Source organism: Mirounga angustirostris, unplaced genomic scaffold (assembly GCF_029215605.1).
Source record: "Mirounga angustirostris isolate CCGP_5_RB_7025 unplaced genomic scaffold, mMirAng1.0.hap1 SCAF_2, whole genome shotgun sequence".
Taxonomy (NCBI): Eukaryota; Metazoa; Chordata; class Mammalia; order Carnivora; family Phocidae; genus Mirounga; species Mirounga angustirostris.
In genome coordinates, this window is record NW_026991710.1 from 152,615,478 (window position 1) to 152,633,789 (window position 18,312).

The 18,312-nt window shown below is 40.1% G+C and overlaps 1 protein-coding gene across 6 annotated transcripts in view; it reads left to right on the forward strand.

Moving 5' to 3' along the window:
• The window catches only part of INTS9 (integrator complex subunit 9), a 116,071-nt gene that overhangs the window by 50,850 nt on the left and 46,909 nt on the right, over positions 1-18,312 (forward strand). For all 6 annotated transcript variants that reach the window (XM_064585328.1, XM_064585327.1, XM_064585330.1 and 3 more), the window contains 2 exons: positions 895-981; positions 17,371-17,491. In XM_064585328.1, coding sequence (XP_064441398.1) covers positions 895-981; positions 17,371-17,491 — 208 coding nt within the window. The remainder of the gene's footprint in view (positions 1-894; positions 982-17,370; positions 17,492-18,312) is intronic.

Here is an 18,312-nt window from a genome sequence, read left to right on the forward strand (position 1 = left end):
TCTAACAGTTCTCTGTGCCAGGTATTCCTCAGAACACGTGCATCATTGATCCACTCGAGTGAGGTTCCCTCAGTTGCGATTGCATCACAGTCCATCTTGTGATCTGCACACAGAACCTGTCCTTTTGCAGATCCTTGAGTTAGGCTTTTAGGATTAATCCTTAGAGTATTTTTCCACATGGAATTTTTTAAGTTCACAAAACGTGTCAAGAAAACGTACTTTTCCAGTTTAGAATGTCCGTTTAATATTGTCATTAAAAAAAAAAAAAAACAATCCTGGTTGCCTGGGTGGCTCAGTTGGTTAAGCGCCAGTCGGTTAAGCCATAAGGCTCAGGTCATGATCCCAGGATCTTGGGATCAAGTCCCACATCGGGCTCCCTGCTCCACAGGGAGTCTGCTTCTCTTTCTCTCCCTCCACTCTGCTTGTACTCTCGCTCTCTCATGCTCTCTCTCTCAAGTAAATAAATAGAAATCTTAAAAAATAAAAAAAAATCCTACCCCACCTCTGCTGCCACCAAAATCAGGTACTTCACAGTCATTTGACTTTTTCTTCTTTTAGATTTTTAGTTACATAAAGGCAGAGATCTTAAGAGTGATAGTTAAACCACAGGTTTGTATATTTCAGTGTTGAAAGATAAGATGCATGCCAGGCTTGTTTTAAAGGTGAATTAAATCATTTATGTTCGAAATGTTTAACGTTGTTGAAGTTCAGTGAGATGGTTGGGGTTTTGTTCAGGTTTATGTAAAAGGGTGTCCAAGTTTATATGCAACAGAGAGAAAGATGATTAGGGTGGAGGGAAGGCAGGCAAGCCCATTTGTCTTGGCTACAATGTTAACTGTACGGTGTTTTTCTCTTTCTTTAATGACTGTTTACCACTTTTTTCTTTAAACTCAGGCTTCTCATGGAAGAGCTGGTGAATTTCATTGAAAGAGTGCCCAAGGCTCAGTCTGCCTCCTTGTGGAAGAACAAGGATATTCAGCGGTGAGCAATAGGCCTGTTTATTCCTCTTGACAGTAGACCCTTAGGCTTTGCAAAGCAGTCTCATTTGGTTTTTTACGTTATGCTTTAACATTTATACTGTTGTAACTGGAGATTCTCTTTTCCCTGTTTTAGGGAAGGGTTATGTTTGATTCAACCAATATACCGTGAGAGGCAACCATGCCATGTCCTATGGGTACTGTGCTGGGTCTGACTTTTTAAAAATTAGTAAAACAGTTGGCACTGTTTTTGAGGTGCTCAGGGGTTGATGGGAAATCAGACCATTAACAGGTAAATTACAGTCTTGGATGGCGTGTATTGTAAGAGGTGCCTGTCACGGTGCTGTAGACACTCAGAAAATGAAGAACTTTCTGTGTAGGGAAGCTGAGGAGGACATTCTTTAGATGACAATGAAAGTGGGTCTTGGAGGAAGAAAAGGACTCTTCCTGATAGGAAAGGTCAGTAAGTGCGTCCAGATGCAGCATGATGGGATATAGTATATTTGGGGACCAGGGAGAAGTGCAGGGTGGATTAGAGTGGGAAAGCAGAGAGGAGAGGTAGAGTTGAAACTAGAGAGGTACATTGGAGCAAGATAATGAAGAATCTGTTATGTAAAGTTTGAGTTTTATAATACGGAGAGTGGGGAGTCCCTCTGTGGTTTATAAGGAGGAGAGTGATGTGATCACATTTGTTTGGGGGAAAGTAACTCTGGAAGCAGCTCAGGGGAGGAATGGGGGTACAGAGACAGGGGCAGAAGACCAGGAGTAGGACTGTGAGAAACTCAGTGGGGGAGAACAAAAGCCTGAACTGGGGCGGTAGCAGTGAGCATGAAGAATCTGACTTAAAAGAAATTTCTATGACAGAACTGAAAACAATTGGTAAGAACTGTAAAAAGAGGCTGTGAAGTCATCCTTAGGAAGGTAAGAGGAGAGCTGAGTGGAAGCAAGGGGAAAAAGGAAATTTCCCCAAACCTGGGCCTGTCAGTGGCATCAGACGCTACAGAAATATCATCCCGTAAAGTGAAGATGAGACCCTTGGTTATGGAAATCCTAGAGAGATTAGTGTCAGTAGAGTACTAGGGACAAAAGCCAGGTTGTAAGAGGTGACAGAAGTAGAAATATAATGGCGGAGGGAAGGAGGCAGTTTGATTCTTCTTCCATGCTCTCATATTTGATTGGCAGTGGAGGACACCGGCCAGTCTTAGCTTACTGCAGTTTCTCTGAGCCTCCCAACCACTGCCCTACCTCCCGGCACCACAGTGGTCCCAGCCTTGCAGGCCTCGCATCCAGAGTCTGGAGTAAAAACTTCTCATTGGCTTTTTAGGTAGTGGGTGTCCCATACGTGCCTACCCACATCCACTCTTTTCCAGCCACCTTGCCACCGGGTTCTCTTTCCCTCTAGGTCAGTGATTTGTTAGCTCTCTAGTTATCTGAACTTTGGAATGTCTTAGTTTTTGTGAATATGTATGTGTAGGGGCGCCTGGGTGGCTCAGTCAAGCTTCCTACTCTTGGCTTCGGCTCAGGTCATGATCTCAGGGTCCTGGGAATCAAGCCCCGGTCAGGCTCTGCACTCAGCGGGAAGTCTGCTTCTCCCTCTCCCTCTGCCCCGCTGTCCTGCACACGCATGCATGCATTCTCTCTCTCTCTCTGAAATAATAAATCTTCTTTAAAAAAAAGAATATGTATGTGTAGCTAAGAGAATATGCTTCCTTCTTATACTCTGTTTCAGCACCTGAGCATCTGTGTGTCCTCTGTGCATTCCTTTGTATATGTGTTATTTGTTTTATTTAACTTCCACAGCACTTGCTGTGTGCCAGACACTATTCTCAATGTTTTACTTAATTCACGTCATTCTTTAACATCATTTTACAGAAGAGAAAACAGCCACAGACAGGTTAAGTAACTTGCTCAAGGTCAGCCAACTAGTGAGCGGTAGGATTTGAATTCAAACCCATGCAGTAAGTCTAGTCTAGCTCCAGAGTTTCTGTTTTTAACCATTATGCCTGGCTGCCTCTTGGGCACACATGTCTCTTCTCGAGTACGTGTGAGCCCCTTCATGTGAGGGAAGGGGGAAGTATGTGGAACTGCACGTTTTCTCTTCTGTTTTATGGATCTTCTTTGTGTCTCTATTTCCTTGACTGGGGATATGGTGTCCATATGTCTTTGTGGTAGGAAATGTTTTCTGGACACAAACACATTTGAGTCTTCTGTGTGTACGTGAATGACTTCCTTGATCTGACCACACATCTGCTTATGACAAGGTCCCTTCCCCTTCTCATTTTGCATTCTTATTCGCAGCTGCCTTTCCTCCTGCCCATTGCTATCCCTCCTTCCCCTTTTCTTTCTCTCCCGTATACCCACTGGACCACATCAGACCTAGTTGTCTACATTTCCCTCAGAAATTTTAGGACTTTGTTTTCTTTCCCCGTGGAACATGTAAGCCTTGGCTTCCCTTACTTCCTCCTTTTAAATTTATACCCTTTATATTCTGCCACAAATAATTTTGGCACACCAGAGGTGATGTTCAAAGGTCACTGTTTCCTGGCTCCCAAACCCTGGGCCAAGTCTTAGGAAGTCCGACGTCCTTATTTTTGCCTTTTCTTCTGTGACCTTGGGCAGAGTCCTTGGCAGTTTTCCTTTGCCTCCCATTCTTTGTAAAATACAAGAAAACTGGCTTACAAAAGAAGTGCCATCGTTTATTAGGAAGAAGGGTGAATTGAACTGGAAGAAGCAGAGGGCGGGGAGGATGGGGTTGCAGGGGGAGCCTGAAAGTTATTTCCTAAGATGCTTAGAAAATCTCCCTTTTATTTATTTATTTTTTTTAAGATTTTATTTATTTATTTGATAGAGACACAGCGAGAGAGGGAACACAAGCAGGGGGAATGGGAGAGGGAGAAGCAGGCTTCCCACCGAACAGGGACCCCAATGCGGGGCTCGATCCCAGGACCCTGGGACCACGACCTGAGCCGAAGGCAGACGCTTAACGACTGAGCCACCCAGGCTTCCCAAAAATCCTTGTTTTAAAAAAGGGTGCTCCTTGCGATAAAACCTAACTTGCTATCTCGCCACCTGGTGGGCAAAAATCTGAAACTGCTGGAAGCTAACTTGGTAGAGGAGCACAGAGAATAACCTGCACTATTGGAGAAGACCTGATTTCCTTATTTCATGTATCATAACCATATTTCTGATTCTGGTCAAGTATTTTGTTTTGGCTTTTGAGCATGAGATGAGCCACATTTATTAGAGAGAAAGAGAAGAGTCTAATTACTGGAAAGAATATGCTATAGTATTAGAGAACCAAACTAAGGAAGCTGTGTCCTCTTTTTCTCCTGGATAAACTCAGCATAAATATTACAAGTGGTAGAGGAATTTGAAGAGCTATTTTGTAATGACGTGAGACAGAAGAGTTCTTTTGAAATACTCACCTAGAATTTAACCTTGGGCCAGAATACTAAAAGTGCTTCATTTGAATAACATTTATGCCGAAGGATTTACATCACTTTAAAATTTCTCTCTGTCACATGCCAGTTTCTATCTAGTGTCCCAAAGTACTGTGGCAAAACTAAATTGAGAAACACTTTTTTTGCTGTCTGTTACATTGACATTTTTCCCAAGTGATATGAGCTATGTCTTATTTTTTCATTCCCTCTTTTTTTTTTTCCTCTTTAATTCCTGTACTCACCTTGTCAAGAGGGGTCTCAGGTAGGGATCACAAACTCCGATGTCTCCGGGGATAGGGAAGGTAAATACAGGAGTGAGGTGGACTATGGGTAACTGTGGACCAGCGACCACACCCATCTAAAGGGGCAGTTGACACACAGCTTCAGCAGATTATGGCCATATGGAAACGTGAGCCCGTTGCTGCCAAATCTCTTTTTTTCTTTTTTTAAGAGAAACTCAAAATTTGGATGTTTTAAATGTGATTTTTTTTTTTCCATCTTTTTAAAATGTTGGCTCGCACATTAAAATAAAATCCTGTATGATCCAAGCAAAACACCTCTTGAGTTGGATTGGAGACTCAAGCCCTCGGTTTTTGACTTAAACTTTACACAGGCTGTCTCTTGGTTAAGTGCCTAGAATTGATGCATTTTAGTAGCTTAAGTTATTTAATAAGACCACGAACTAAAGAAAATAATAAATTAAAATCTTTCAGACTCATTGGTCAAAGGGACCTGACAAATTCTCTTAAATCATTTGAAGTTAGTTTGAGTTAGCATTTGATTTAGTATTAGTATGTATACCAAAAGAAGCTATTACTCTTGTTTTTTGGCAGCTGTCTGACTCCCTGCCTTGGTTGACACTGCTCCTTGAGATTTATTTAGAAGTTAGCCATCTTTCTTCCTCATTTTGATGCTGCAGTTTACTCTTCTTGAAAAAGAGATTTTGAAGGGTAGGAAAAGGAGACTCCCTTTGCAATGTAATTTTTGAGTCTCTGACTTTCTCATACCCACATTAAAGTTTAGGGTTTGTAATAGGAAAATTTAAAGTGGAATATTCCACTTAAGAAACTAAACCAGCAGGTAGGATTTTTCTGTATAAGACTAGAAATCTATAGTTATAATTAAGGATAAATCATTACAGGATATTGTCATAACCCTCTTGCAAGCATTAAGGAATTGTGCACCGATATATTCCTGGCTGAAATGTTATGGCAGTTTTCAGTAGTCAGAGCTTAAAATGTGGGTTCATACCTTATAGAAGACATGAAAGAAGACATAGTTGAAGTTCCTCGCTCTGATGCTCCATGGGTATTTATAGAGGAATTTACCAGGTCTAACTATATGGTAGGGAAAAAATTAAAACTATGGGCATAGGGCGCCTGGGTGGCTCAGTCGTTAAGCGTCTGCCTTTGGCTCAGGTCAGGATCCCAGGATCCTGGGCTCGGCGGGAAGCCTGCTTCTCCCTCTCCCACTTCCCCTGCTTGTGTTCCTGCTCTCACTCTCTCTCTCTCTCTCTGTGTCTGTCAAATAAATAAATAAATAAAATCTTCAAAAATAAAAAAAATAAAACTATGGGCTTGGAGATCAAATAGACCAGTGTTTAAATTTCATATCTGCTTCTTAGTAGCTGTAGCAGTTTATTTCTTCTAGGCTCTGTTTCATCATTTATAACATAAGAATAATATTAGCAACTTTGCAGGGTTGCTGTGAGGACTAAATCAGCATGAGAGTCCTTAAAACAGTGCCAGGCACACAGTAGGTGCTCTATAAACACCAGCATCCTTTTCCCCTTTAATGATACACTTGGTTCACATAACACCCTTTCAGTAATCAGCACACATCTACCTTCCACAGCCTAATTTGTCTTTAGACGCCACCTTTCCTGAAGAAAGCAAGGTAGTATAAGAGAAGGAAAACCATTTTTCTAATCCCACTGTTGCTCTCCTGTTAGCACTGTCATCCAGACGCTGGGACTCAATCTCCTTTTTTGTAAAACAAGGGAATTGAATTCAAGTATCTCTGAGTTCACTTAGGTTATAGTTTTTAAAGATGTCTAAGGGAGAGAGGCTCCTTCAGCCGGCGTTCATAGAGTGGCGGTACTTTGATGAGGTCATCACTGCTTGTCCTTGAGCTTTGCAGTTCCAGAAACTTAATCATTTCATTTCACTCAGAGTTGATTAGCCTCTGAGGGACTGATTTGGGCTAACTAAACTCCCAGGATATTGATTGACAAACAAAAATCCCATTTAATTACTTTATACTGAGACATCTGCCTGGCTCCAGAACTAAAAAGGTTCATCTATCTAGGACGCTCTGGTCTGGTCAGCAAGTTCACTTAAGAGATTAAGTTATAGATAAGAGGGGGGTTTTTGATAAGAATAGAATCAAAGCAGAGGTAGTTTAGGTACTCTGGAGAATTGTTTCTGTTGTGCTTTGGTAGCCTAAGCAATCGCCTTTGTCCTTTTTAAAGATAAATTGATCTAAAACAAAAATCAGGGATTATATAGTTTCAAGTTAATATTGAGAAATGCTTGATTATCAGGCTCCACTTTGGTAAACTCCATAAAGGTCATCACTCTGCTAAGACATTTCCACTCCACCCCATCCGCATGTATATTAATAAGCGCACTTTGCTGTAATGAGAGGAAAAAGACTTCTGCTTCTTATATTCTTTGTATTCTGCTCTTACATTCATTTTGCAGATTCCTTCATTCATCACACACTTAGGAAAAACCCAGCCAATGTTTTATCTGTAAGCTTTTTAAGTTGTCCCTGTGGACTTAAAAAGTCTTACTTTTTAACACAAGCACATGGTCTTTGCTGCTTGTTGGATGTTGGTAGGATAGAAGAAGAGACAGCAGAACTCTGGCATGATGTCAGGGCACTGGGGGAAAGTTGATTAAGCACTCAAGTGTGATAAGAAAAAACAAAACAGTGAAATCTTTTAGAAAGTACTTACTAAACATTTAGACTCTGAGAACTTGACTTTGATAAATTAGAAAGCCAGAAAAACTAGAACTAGTTTCCACTGGGTTTCCTTATCCAACTTATCCTGAATCAGCCAATAGTCTTAATGGCTTCAGATGGCTCTATAAATGCCTCTCTATAATTATGGCCCCAAGTAAGCATAAGCAGAATTTTAGGGAAAGCTAGGTTAGACAGAACGTTAGGAGATAGAAGGAAATAGTGACAAACTGACTAAATATCTCGAAGGAGTAAGAAAAGGGTGTTAGCAAAAGGAATTTGTGGGTATAAATTGGGAATTCAGACGACTTATTTGTTGGTTAACTGCCGAGTGCCTGGCATCGTGATAAGTTTTCAGGAAAAGGCCCAAAAAAGTTTAAGACATAGTCCCCAGGGAGTTTGTCAAGCAAAGATTATGTACTAAGTGGCAAGACTTAACCTGGGCTTGGCGGATTAAGTAGGGTTTCAAAGAGGATTCTAAGGGAAGGGTATGGGCAAAAACATGGCAACATGGGATGATGATTGAGAGGTGACTGGATTGGTTAAAATCAGCCAGTGCACGCCAGGAAGGAGAGAAAAGAATTGGAAATCAAGGGGCGCCTGGGTGGCTCAGTCGTTAAGCGTCTGCCTTCGGCTCAGGTCATGATCCCAGGGTCCTGGGATCGAGCCCCACATCGGGCTCCCTGCTCAGCGGGGAGTCTGCTTCTCCCTCTCCCACTCCCCCTGCTTGTGTTCTCTCTCTTGCCGTGTCTCTCTCTCTGTCAAATAAATAAATAAAATCTTAAAAAAAAAAAAAAAAGAATTGGAAATCAACATTGTACAAAAGAATATTGAAACTTTGGTCTTTTGAAAAAGCCAACAGTATATTTGACTAATTCCTAGTTTAAATCCTTTCTCTAGCTGATAAGAAATTAACCAAAATTGTGAAAATTTTGGCACCAAACCTATATGAAAAATGAAACCTCTGGATATTTCCAAATAGAGAAATGACAAATGATTAGTTTTAAATCTGAAAGTAGTGTAGTCAGTATAAGTTACCAGAATAAGATACTCAAAGAATTTAAGCATAAAGGTTAGGGGGGATGTTAAAGTCACTGAATTTCATAAAAAAGCTAAATTTCAGGGGCGCCTGGATGGCTCAGTTGGGTAAGTGGCGACTCTTGATTTCACTCAGGACATGATCTCAGGGTCCTGGGATCCAGCCCTGTGTTGGGCTCTGTGCTTAGCGGGGAGTCTGCTTCTCTTGCTCTCTTTCTGCCCTTTCCCCCACTCACGCTCTCTCTCTCTAAAATAAATAATCTTTTTTAAAAAGCCAAATTTCATAAAGCACTGATTATCATATATATAATAATATATATATACACACATATAATTACTCATTTGCTATAGTCCTCACAACAGTCTGAAGGAAGTATTTTACCCTCAGTTTAGAAATATGGTGAGAAGAAAAGGTTAAGTGAATTGCTCAATATTGCAATGAAAATAAGCAAAAATCAGAGTTAAATTGGATATGAAGAACACCCTTCTGCAGAAGTTCTACAATTAGAGTTTATAAAAATGTCATTGAGGAGACCTCAGGAAAGCCCAAACTTAGTTAAGGTATTGAAACATGGCTTCTGTACTAGAACATGGCCCAGAAAAGTGTAACTTATTAAAAAAACACTGGGTTTTCTATTCTGGGTCTCTTACAAGGGCTGCAGCTATCTCCAGCTCTCCTCGGAAGGATTCACTCACAGGGGTGATGGATTGAAGCCTGCCTTAGGCCCCTGTGTGTGGACCTCTCCACAGAGGACCTCACAGCAGTTTCATCAGAGTGAGCAAGAGGGCAAGAGAGGGCGCCTGGGTGGCTCAGTTGGTTAAGCGACTGCCTTCGGCTCAGGTCATGATCCTGGAGTCCCGCATCGGGCTCCCTGCTCGGCAGGGAGTCTGCTTCTCCCTCTGACCCTCCCCACTCTCATGCTCTCTCTCTATCTCATTCTCTCTCTCAAATTAAAAAAAAAAAAAAAAAAAAGAGGGCAAGAGAGAGAATATGGGCAAGATGGAAGTCACAGTCTTTAGTAAGCTAATCTTGGAAGTGACATCCCTTCACTTTTGTCATATTCTCTTCACTAGCAGCAAACCCCTAGGTTCAGCGCCCCCTCAAGGGGAGTGGACCACACAAAGGGGGTGAATACAAGAGGATCCTTCAGAGCCATGTCCGGAGCTGCCAGCCACAAAACCCTACACTGAGTTGGTCAGATTCGAGACCAGAGTCATTGGGACTTGCACAGCCTTCCTCTTCTGGCTCCCGAAAGTTTTCACCTCCTCATACACTGTCATAGGGTTCACCTCTAGCCAGATTTACCTGTGCACTGCAGACAGAACTTGATAATAATTGGCTCACTTGTTTCTACTTTTCCTGGGGCAACAAATGAACAGATGTTTTGTCTTTTGAGTGTCTTTTGTGTTGGGCACGCTCAATGCTGAGGATACAAAAATGCGAAAAGATACTATGTAAGTAATATGATATGCATATAACAAGGCTGTTCTCTCCAACAATGCTTCACACTAAACTGTTGTTAAAAATCATCATGAATGTTTCTCTATAAACAGATGATTTCTTTAGTTTCTCCAGAACATAAATTTATTATTTCTATGCCATTTACCCTGAAGGGAAGATGAGAAAAGATCCAAGTTGAAATATATCTGAATTTTTCACAAGTCCTTTGTTTGGCTTAGGGAAATTGTTTCCCTACCTGAAACACTCCAGTAATTTCTCTAGAAGTAGGTTCTGGACTGTTGAAGACTGAAGTAGTAAACATTTCACATCTTCGGTCTTCCCTTTTTCCCTTACCGAAGGCTCAGAGCATTTGCTGGCTTATTCTGGAGGTTGAATATATGATTGTTTAATCTCTAACGGAGAGTGGAAACATTAGCCAAATGCCTCATTTTTAGAAAGACTTCTCCAGATTTTAATCTGCTTAATTTTTGTAGGACATTTTCCTAGATGGGCAAGGGAGGGCCATCAAGGGAAGAAAGTAAAGCCCAGGTGTTGTTTGGGTAATGGCAGTACTGGGTGTCAAGGGACAGGAAGAAGGAGCATAGTAAAGAAAGTGGATCTAATATATACAATGGAATATTACTCAGCCATCAAAAAGAATAAAATCTTGCCATTTGCAATGATGTGGGTGGAACTAGAGGGTATTATGCTAAGCAAAATAATCCAGTCAGAGAAAGACAAATGTATGATTTCACTCATATGTGGAATTTAAGAAACAAAACAGATGAACATAGGGAAAGGAAAGGAAAAATAAAATAAGATGAAAATAGGGAGGCAAACCATAAGAGACACTGAACTCTATGAAACAAACAGGAGTGCTGGAGGGGAGGTGGGTGGGGAAGGGGTAATCGGGTGATGGGCATTAAGGAGGGCACTTGATATAATGAGCACTGGGTCTTATATGCAACTGATAAATCACTAAATTCTACCCCTGAAACTAATAATACAGTATATATGTTAACTAAATTAAATTTAAATCAAGAATTTTAAAAGAAAAGAAAGGGAGAGAGAAAGAAAAGAAAAAGAGGGAGGGAGGGAGGGAAGGAAGGAAGGAAAGAAAAGAAAAAGGAAGGGAGAAGGGAAGGGAAGAGAGTCTAATCTAGCTTTGTGTATGATTTTTTGCTCAACCTCTAACAGAGGTGACTCAGTTGCAGCAGCTTGGCAAAGCTGAGGACAGTGTAACACAAATTCAACTAGGATGAAAGATGTGGTTGGGCTGCAAGTGTTACTTTTCTTCCTCCCCACCCTCTCAGGCCACTCCCATAATAGCCTTCCAGCTCTGGCATAAAGTTAAGAAACCCTTCTGCCCAAAGTAGGAAGTCTTTATTTTTAATGAAGGTCAGCTCTAGGGGGCCAAGCCATGGGTCTTCCTGATCCCGAGGAATTTAAAGGAGGAACTAAAGAAGGAGAGTAGCTTAGGTTTTTCCTTGAGACCGTGTAGAGCAATGCTTGGGCCACTCAAGTTCAGAGTCATTGCTGCAATTCACCCTGGGTTGAAGTTTATTTACCATGGTATTGTGGGAAACTGCATATATTCCTGGAGCTGTGGTGGCTGCATCTGGGGGATGGGGGGCTGTTAAAGACTATCATTATTCAGCATCTGTTCTGTGTCAGACACTCACATACATTTTGTCATTTACCTCTCACAGAAAAACTCTAAGAGAAAGGTGCTGCTCTCCCTATTTCACAAATGAGTAAACTGAGCTCAAAGGTGAAGAGCTAACACTGGAATTTATATGCAGACAAGTCTGTAAATCCTGTTTTTTTCCATCCTGTGCCTCGGAGAGAAACCTCTCCTTCCTCCAAGCCATTGGCAGAGAGTCAGCAGGGATGTGGAAGGAGAAGAGAAGCGGTATCAGCAGCCCCCACCGGTAGCCGTCCAGAGGGGCCTTCTGTGCCACTTCCCTGTCTCTGATACACAGTCAGGCTAGGTTCCCAAAGATCACATAGGATGCGCACCTGGCCTTGTCCGCTGTCACGAGCCCTGAGAAAAAGTGACAAGTGGTCTAGATTTTAAAGGAGTAAGTGTTGTCCACACTTACTGAAGAAGACGACGGGGTACGTTACTCCCCAGCTGCTCAAGGGAGCCTGGCACCGAGAGAGCTGTTTATAGCTCAGTATATAGAACAAAGGCTGAAGCAGGACCCAGATAAAGAAGGGCCTTATAAAGTCATGCTAAGAGCCTTGGATTTTATCCTGAATTTAATGGAAAGCCATTAAAGTGAAGGAGGGGAGGAGGTGTGTGTTTGTGTTGAGATTTGCATTTTTAATATATCATTTAGACTCTTCTGTGAGGGAGGGCAAGTCTGCAGGCAGGGATGACTCATGGCTTTTGACATCTCTTTATTGCCTTGTACCATTGTAAAAATTTTCTAGACTTAAGCTCCTTATGAGGCCTTTATGTTGTTCCTGTTATATCCCTTACAGGACTTCAATGCTATGTCCATAGTCAGGGCTAAATATTTATTGAATAAATATTGTAAAACCTAAAGCAATCCAGTGTATATAGGACAGATAAGTGAAATAAAATGTTCATGTGTCTGTTTATGCAGAAGGTAAAGAGGAGAATTATTAGTACTTTGTTGCTGGAGAAACAAAGATGAAGAGAATTGGAACAACGTGATCCATATGCTAGGTTAGCTAAACCTCTATTCGGTGTTTTCATTATTTTGACTGTATAAATGCAACTCACTGGCCACATAACATTGTTAGGATTATTTTTTCTTTCTTGCACAACTTTTTGTTTTCCCTTGAGTTGATGATGATTTTGTTTGTTTATTTGCTTAGTTTCCTATGTACTTCTTACTAATTTTTTTTTCTTTTTAAAGATTTTATTTATTTATTTGAGAGAGAGAGCACATGAGAGGGGGGAGGGTCAGAGGGAGAAGCAGACTCCCTGCCGAGCAGGGAGCCCGATGTGGGACTCGATGCCGGGACTCCAGGATCATGACCTGAGCCGAAGGCAGTCGCTTAACCAACTGAGCCACCCAGGCACCCTACTTCTTACTAATTTATCCCCAACCTCTCTGCCATTTGTACAGGTCTCTCCTCAGTATGTTCAAACTCAGTGGGTGTTGTAACAATTTTATCTTCTTGGAAATCCTCTCCCAGAGCCTTCTCTCTTTCCCCAGTCTGATCCCAGCTGCTCTTGGGTTTGCTGCTTGGCTCTCAGTTTAGGATTTCCTTCACCATTATCCTGAAGATATCTTCACCTCTATCTTCCGTTGGAACCTCCATTTCCTGGGTCTTTATCTTGTTCGTTCCTTCATTTTGCCAGGCATATCCTGAGGAAGAGTGCACAGGAGGTCAATTTTCTGCGACCCTGCATGTCTAAAATGCCTTTGTTCTACCCTCACCCTCCAATGGATAGAAATCCAGATTTAATACAATTTTCTCTAGCTTCCACAAATACCGTTGAAAAGTCCAGTACTATTCTGAGTCTAGGTCTTTGTTATGTACCCCACTTATTCCTCTGTGGAAACTTTAAGAATCCTCTTGTTCCTTAAATTCATGATGCTGTGTCTTAATAAAGGACAGTTTTCACTCCTGTGCTGAGTACTTAGTGGGTCCTTACCATCTTGAACAGAGGTTCCAACTGTGGCCAAGCCCCTGTTTAATGGGCCAAATCTGGCCTGCCACAGTTGTTATAAGTAAAGTTTTATTGGTACATAGCCACACTCATGCATTTATATATTGTCTATGGCATTATACAGCTAAGTTGAATGATGTGACAGACTGTGGTCTACAGAGCTTAAACATCTGTGGGTTTTTACAAAACATGTTTGCTGACCCCCAGTCTAAAAAATCAAGAACTTCAATGTTGGCAAAAAAAATTTTCTGTTTATTTTTAAAATTTTCTCCCTCATGTTTTGTGTTCTCTCTTTCTGGAACGCTCACTACTTAGATGTTTAACCTCCTGGACTGGAACTCAGATTTTTTTTTCTGTCCTCTTCCATCTCTTTGTTTTTGTTGGCTCTTTTGCCTGAGAAATTCTATTTACCTCCCAACCTATCCATGAGTTTTTCATTTCTGCTGTCATAATTTCTTATTTTGGCATACATTTTTTATTTTTTTAATTAACTTTTTTATTGTAATATAAAACAAAAAAAAAAACAATATATAGTTAATAAATTGTTATAAAGCAACCATCCTTATAACTGCTACCAGGTCTAAAATAGAATATTTCCAATAACGCAAAAGCCCCTCTCTGTGTCCCAATCTAATTACAGCCCACTCTGACACATATATCATGGATTTTGACCCATTGCAATACTGTCTTTTTTGCAGCTCAGATTATCCCATCTTTGGACAGTGAGCCTCTTCGTGCTGTCCACTGTGTCCTTTTATTGTGACCTTTGTACCCTTTGATTGTTTCCTTGCTATGTACTTTAACAGGATGTTTAAGACTCCTCTTGTACATTCCCTACCCTAAATCTGGGATCACCCATTTCTCTAAAAAACTCTGTATTCTTTTAGTGGGAAATGGAACTTTAAGCTCCCATTCTGGTTGTTAACAATGCTCGTTACTCCTGGATTGGTCGTTGTTTCTAAGTCATCATTTGGAGGAAAGAGCATATGTGTTTCCTTCCCTTTTTTTTTTTTCATGCTCCTATTACATTTATATTATCAGAACATACAGCCATTACATACTATCCTTTCTCTCTTTTAATCTTCATTTGGTCTTACTTCTACATAACTATATGTTTAATGCTCACTACCAGCTGATGTATCAATGTTTCTATAGTCATTTAGGTTATCTGAAGCTCATTCTTCAGAAGATGTATCAGGATGGGATCATGAGAACAATATTCCCTGAGTTCTTTCAAGTTAATAATTGTTTATCTGTGCTTGAAAGTCTTGAAAGTCAGTTTTGTTAATTGTATAATCTTTGGCTTATATTTTCTTTCTTTGAATGTCTTAAATATTTTACTCTCTTTGAGTAAAACAGCATTGCTGTTGAAACTCTGGTATCATATTTTTTCCCTTGTAAGTCATTCACTCTTCTCGCCTCGCTGCCCAAAAGTTTATTTAAATGTGTAAATATTTTCCCAGAATATATTTGGTGTTACTTCTTCTGGGTCAGTGTTCTCAGGTATGCAGTATGTTCTTTCAGTATGTAATTTCAAGCCTCTTTTTATTTTAGCAATTAGAGTTTTTAGTATTTGCTCTGTTCCCTTGCTTGGATTTCTGTTAGGGACTGCTGTTCTCTGTATGTTGCTTCTTCCATGCCTGTCTTCATTATCGGCCACTTTCTTTCAAATTCTTTTTATCTCTTCATTTCTTTTTAGCATTTAATCTTTACTTCCTGTGTTGTTCTTATGGCGTTAGCTGTTGTGTGTTTATCCACTCATATTTCTATTAGTCTTCATTTCTGAAAAGATTTTTCAAATTTCTAATTCTTTATTAAGTTCTATCACCTTGTTTTGAAGCTTTTCTGATTTTTATGTGGCTCTTTTGTGTCTTGTATAATTTTTTTTATGTTTTTAACTTATTTTGAAATTTTGATAGGTTTTGTTGGCATGCTTTCGTTGTCTGTGTGCTATCATATTTTTTTGCCCAAGAGCTTTTTTATTCTCTTAATGCTCCTCTTTTTTTTAATAGAAATCACTTCTCATTTCTTAGTCTTATTTATCTCTCTAAGGATAGTAATGGTAGTATTTTTTAAAGTTTTATTCTACCAGACTAATTTATTTCTTCTCATCCTCCCTCCATTTGTTTTGGCCTTTATCATTTTAGAGACTTCCCTCAAGTATATGGTGATCCTTGGTTATTGGCCCATGTTTAGGAGTTGGACAGTCAAAAACTGATTAGAAAGTCTGTGTGCCATGAGTTAAGTCTTGTTGAATTCTAGACTTTACCATAAAGTAATCTGGTGAGCCATTTTATCCTGAAACCTCCAGTGTCAGTATCTTTTAGTTGATTTTTTTCTTTGGTGCAGATCAAATTTTTCAGAGAAGTTTCTTTCAGTCACCTACCCTGGAGGATATAAGCCTGAGTGATAGTGTTCTGGGAGCCATATGAAGAGAAGAAAATTGTTACTCTGGTATATAAACTTCTGCTTATTAACGAAGCTGCTGCTAGTTGTTGATGGTTTCCCCTAGTCTAGACTTTCATTTTTAATTTCTCCAGAGAATAACCTCTAGCAACATGCCTGGGAGGGGAAAGACAGTTTGCTGAGCTCTCTGGAATAGGTGAAGAGAACTGGAAGGTTCTATTTCTTACCAGTATTTTTTTTTTTTTCCAGAAAATCCCCTTGTTTTTAGGCTCACCTTCAACCTCACTTCCAGACATGCCTATTGTTTCAAATTGCTGAGCTTTTTATGGGTTCTGTAGCATAAATTAATTTGAATTAAATTTTCCTGTGTCTGCTAAGTCAGTTATTTGTCTTTTTACTTTCCACTTTCTAAAATGCTGTTGCTGTTGCTTCTTTCATTCTCTTTGTCTTGAAGGGGTGTGTGTGTGTGAAGCCCTTTACTATGTTCAGTGGTATTTCAGGAGAGAGAGCAGAGCTAATGCACACTTTTCAGTTGACCAGAAGTTCCTTGACCTATTTAAACAGAGAAGCTCAGGGAAGTCACTCTCCCAGGTCTATTCCTGATTCTGTTAGAGCAAATGACACAGTGTTTTTCTAATAACAGAGTTTTGTTTGCTTGTTTTAAGGGATACTCCTGATGCTGATCAGAAAAGTCACAAATTGTGTTTTATTTTCCTCCTTTATGCCAAGCCTCAACTGTGTTTAACTCAGTCCTTTTCTATAGCTTTGCAGGCCCATGAATGAAGTGTATTTCATTTATCATTCATGAACAGGAAAGAGAATTTGAAATGTCATATAAAAATGCTCTGTGTTAAGATGTATATGATAAGCCCTAGAACAACCACTAAGGAAGTAACTTAGAAAAATATAGTGAAACACCATGAAGGAAATTAAAAGGCTGCGTCAGAAAATATTCACTTAGTATCAAAGGGTAAGTAGTAAACGAGGGACAGAGGAACAAAAAAAAACATTAGATACAGAGAAAACAAAATTAAATTGGTAAACATAATCCAACTGTATCAATAATAAATGTGAATGGATTAAATAGTCCAAATGGCAGAGATGACCAGACTAGATTTAAAAAAAAAAAAAAGAAGAACACAGTATCCAGCTATATGCTGGATAAACAGAATAGAAAATAGAAAAAGAATAGACAAAAGTTGTGTGTGTTTTTTTTAAAGATCAACAAAACTAGCAAACCTTTTAGCTAGATTGACGAAAGAAAGAATACTCAAACTACTAAAATCAGAAATGAAAGAGGGGCAGTCCTACCAACCTTACAGAAATAAAAATGATAATAAAGGAATCCTATAAACAATTCTATGCCAGTAAGTTGGACAACTTAGATGAAATGGACAAATTACTTGAAAGGAATCCTCGATAACATAAAAAGTTGGTATTGTGATGCATTTACAGGCTGTTGCCTTCTCCACTCAAGGACGCAGTGGAAGTATCAACCTGGAGAAGATGCTATACGATGCAAGAGGTGAACTCTGCCCTTAGCAAAATCCAGCTGGTGGGATATTCTCAGAAAATTGTGAGTGTTAATATGATTTTAAGTGATGCATGAATGCTTCCAATTCATATTGTTACCCTTTGGGAGGATCTTATAGTTCCCTTTCTTTAGCCATTCAGTCACTGAGAATCTTGTACAAGTATGAGGTGAAAAGACAGACAGTCATTATCCTCCATCCTCCAGGTTCTTGTTGGTGTTCTTTCCTAACACTCACATTCCCCAGCATTAGTTAGCCTTCTCTTGGCCAGCTTGTAATGATCAGGAGAAAGACATCTCACTCTATTCACTTCAGAATAGTGGGTGCAACTTTATAGGTTTTGGACAGGTGAAATAGGAAACAGCATATAACAGATCAAGAAGCAATTTGTCAAGTATAAGTTTTGAACTTTGACCTGATAGTAAGGGTTCCCATTTTGTTAACTTGTGCCCGGAGCCCCTCGGTATAGAATGACCAAGAGATTAATGCCTAGCCTAAAAAAAGAAAAAGAAGGGGCACCTGGGTGGCTCAGTCGTTAAGCATCTGCCTTCGGCTCGGGTCATGATCCCAGAGTCCTGGGATCGAGCCCCACATCAGGCTCCCTGCTCGGCAGGAAGCCTGCTTCTCCCTCGCCCACTCCCCCTGCTTGTGTTCCTGCTCTCTCTGTGTCTCTCTCTGTCAAATAAATAAATAAAATCTTTAAAAAAAAAAAAAAAGAAAAGAAAACCCAAGTAATTTTCTCTTTGGCCTTTCTGGTCATCTATCGTCTCTCTCTGTCTTTTGATGAGTCAGGCCTGGGTTCGTGGTACATGTGGCTGAAACCAGAGAGGGGGCAAGTAAAGACTAGGATTGCTTTCTGGGTCTA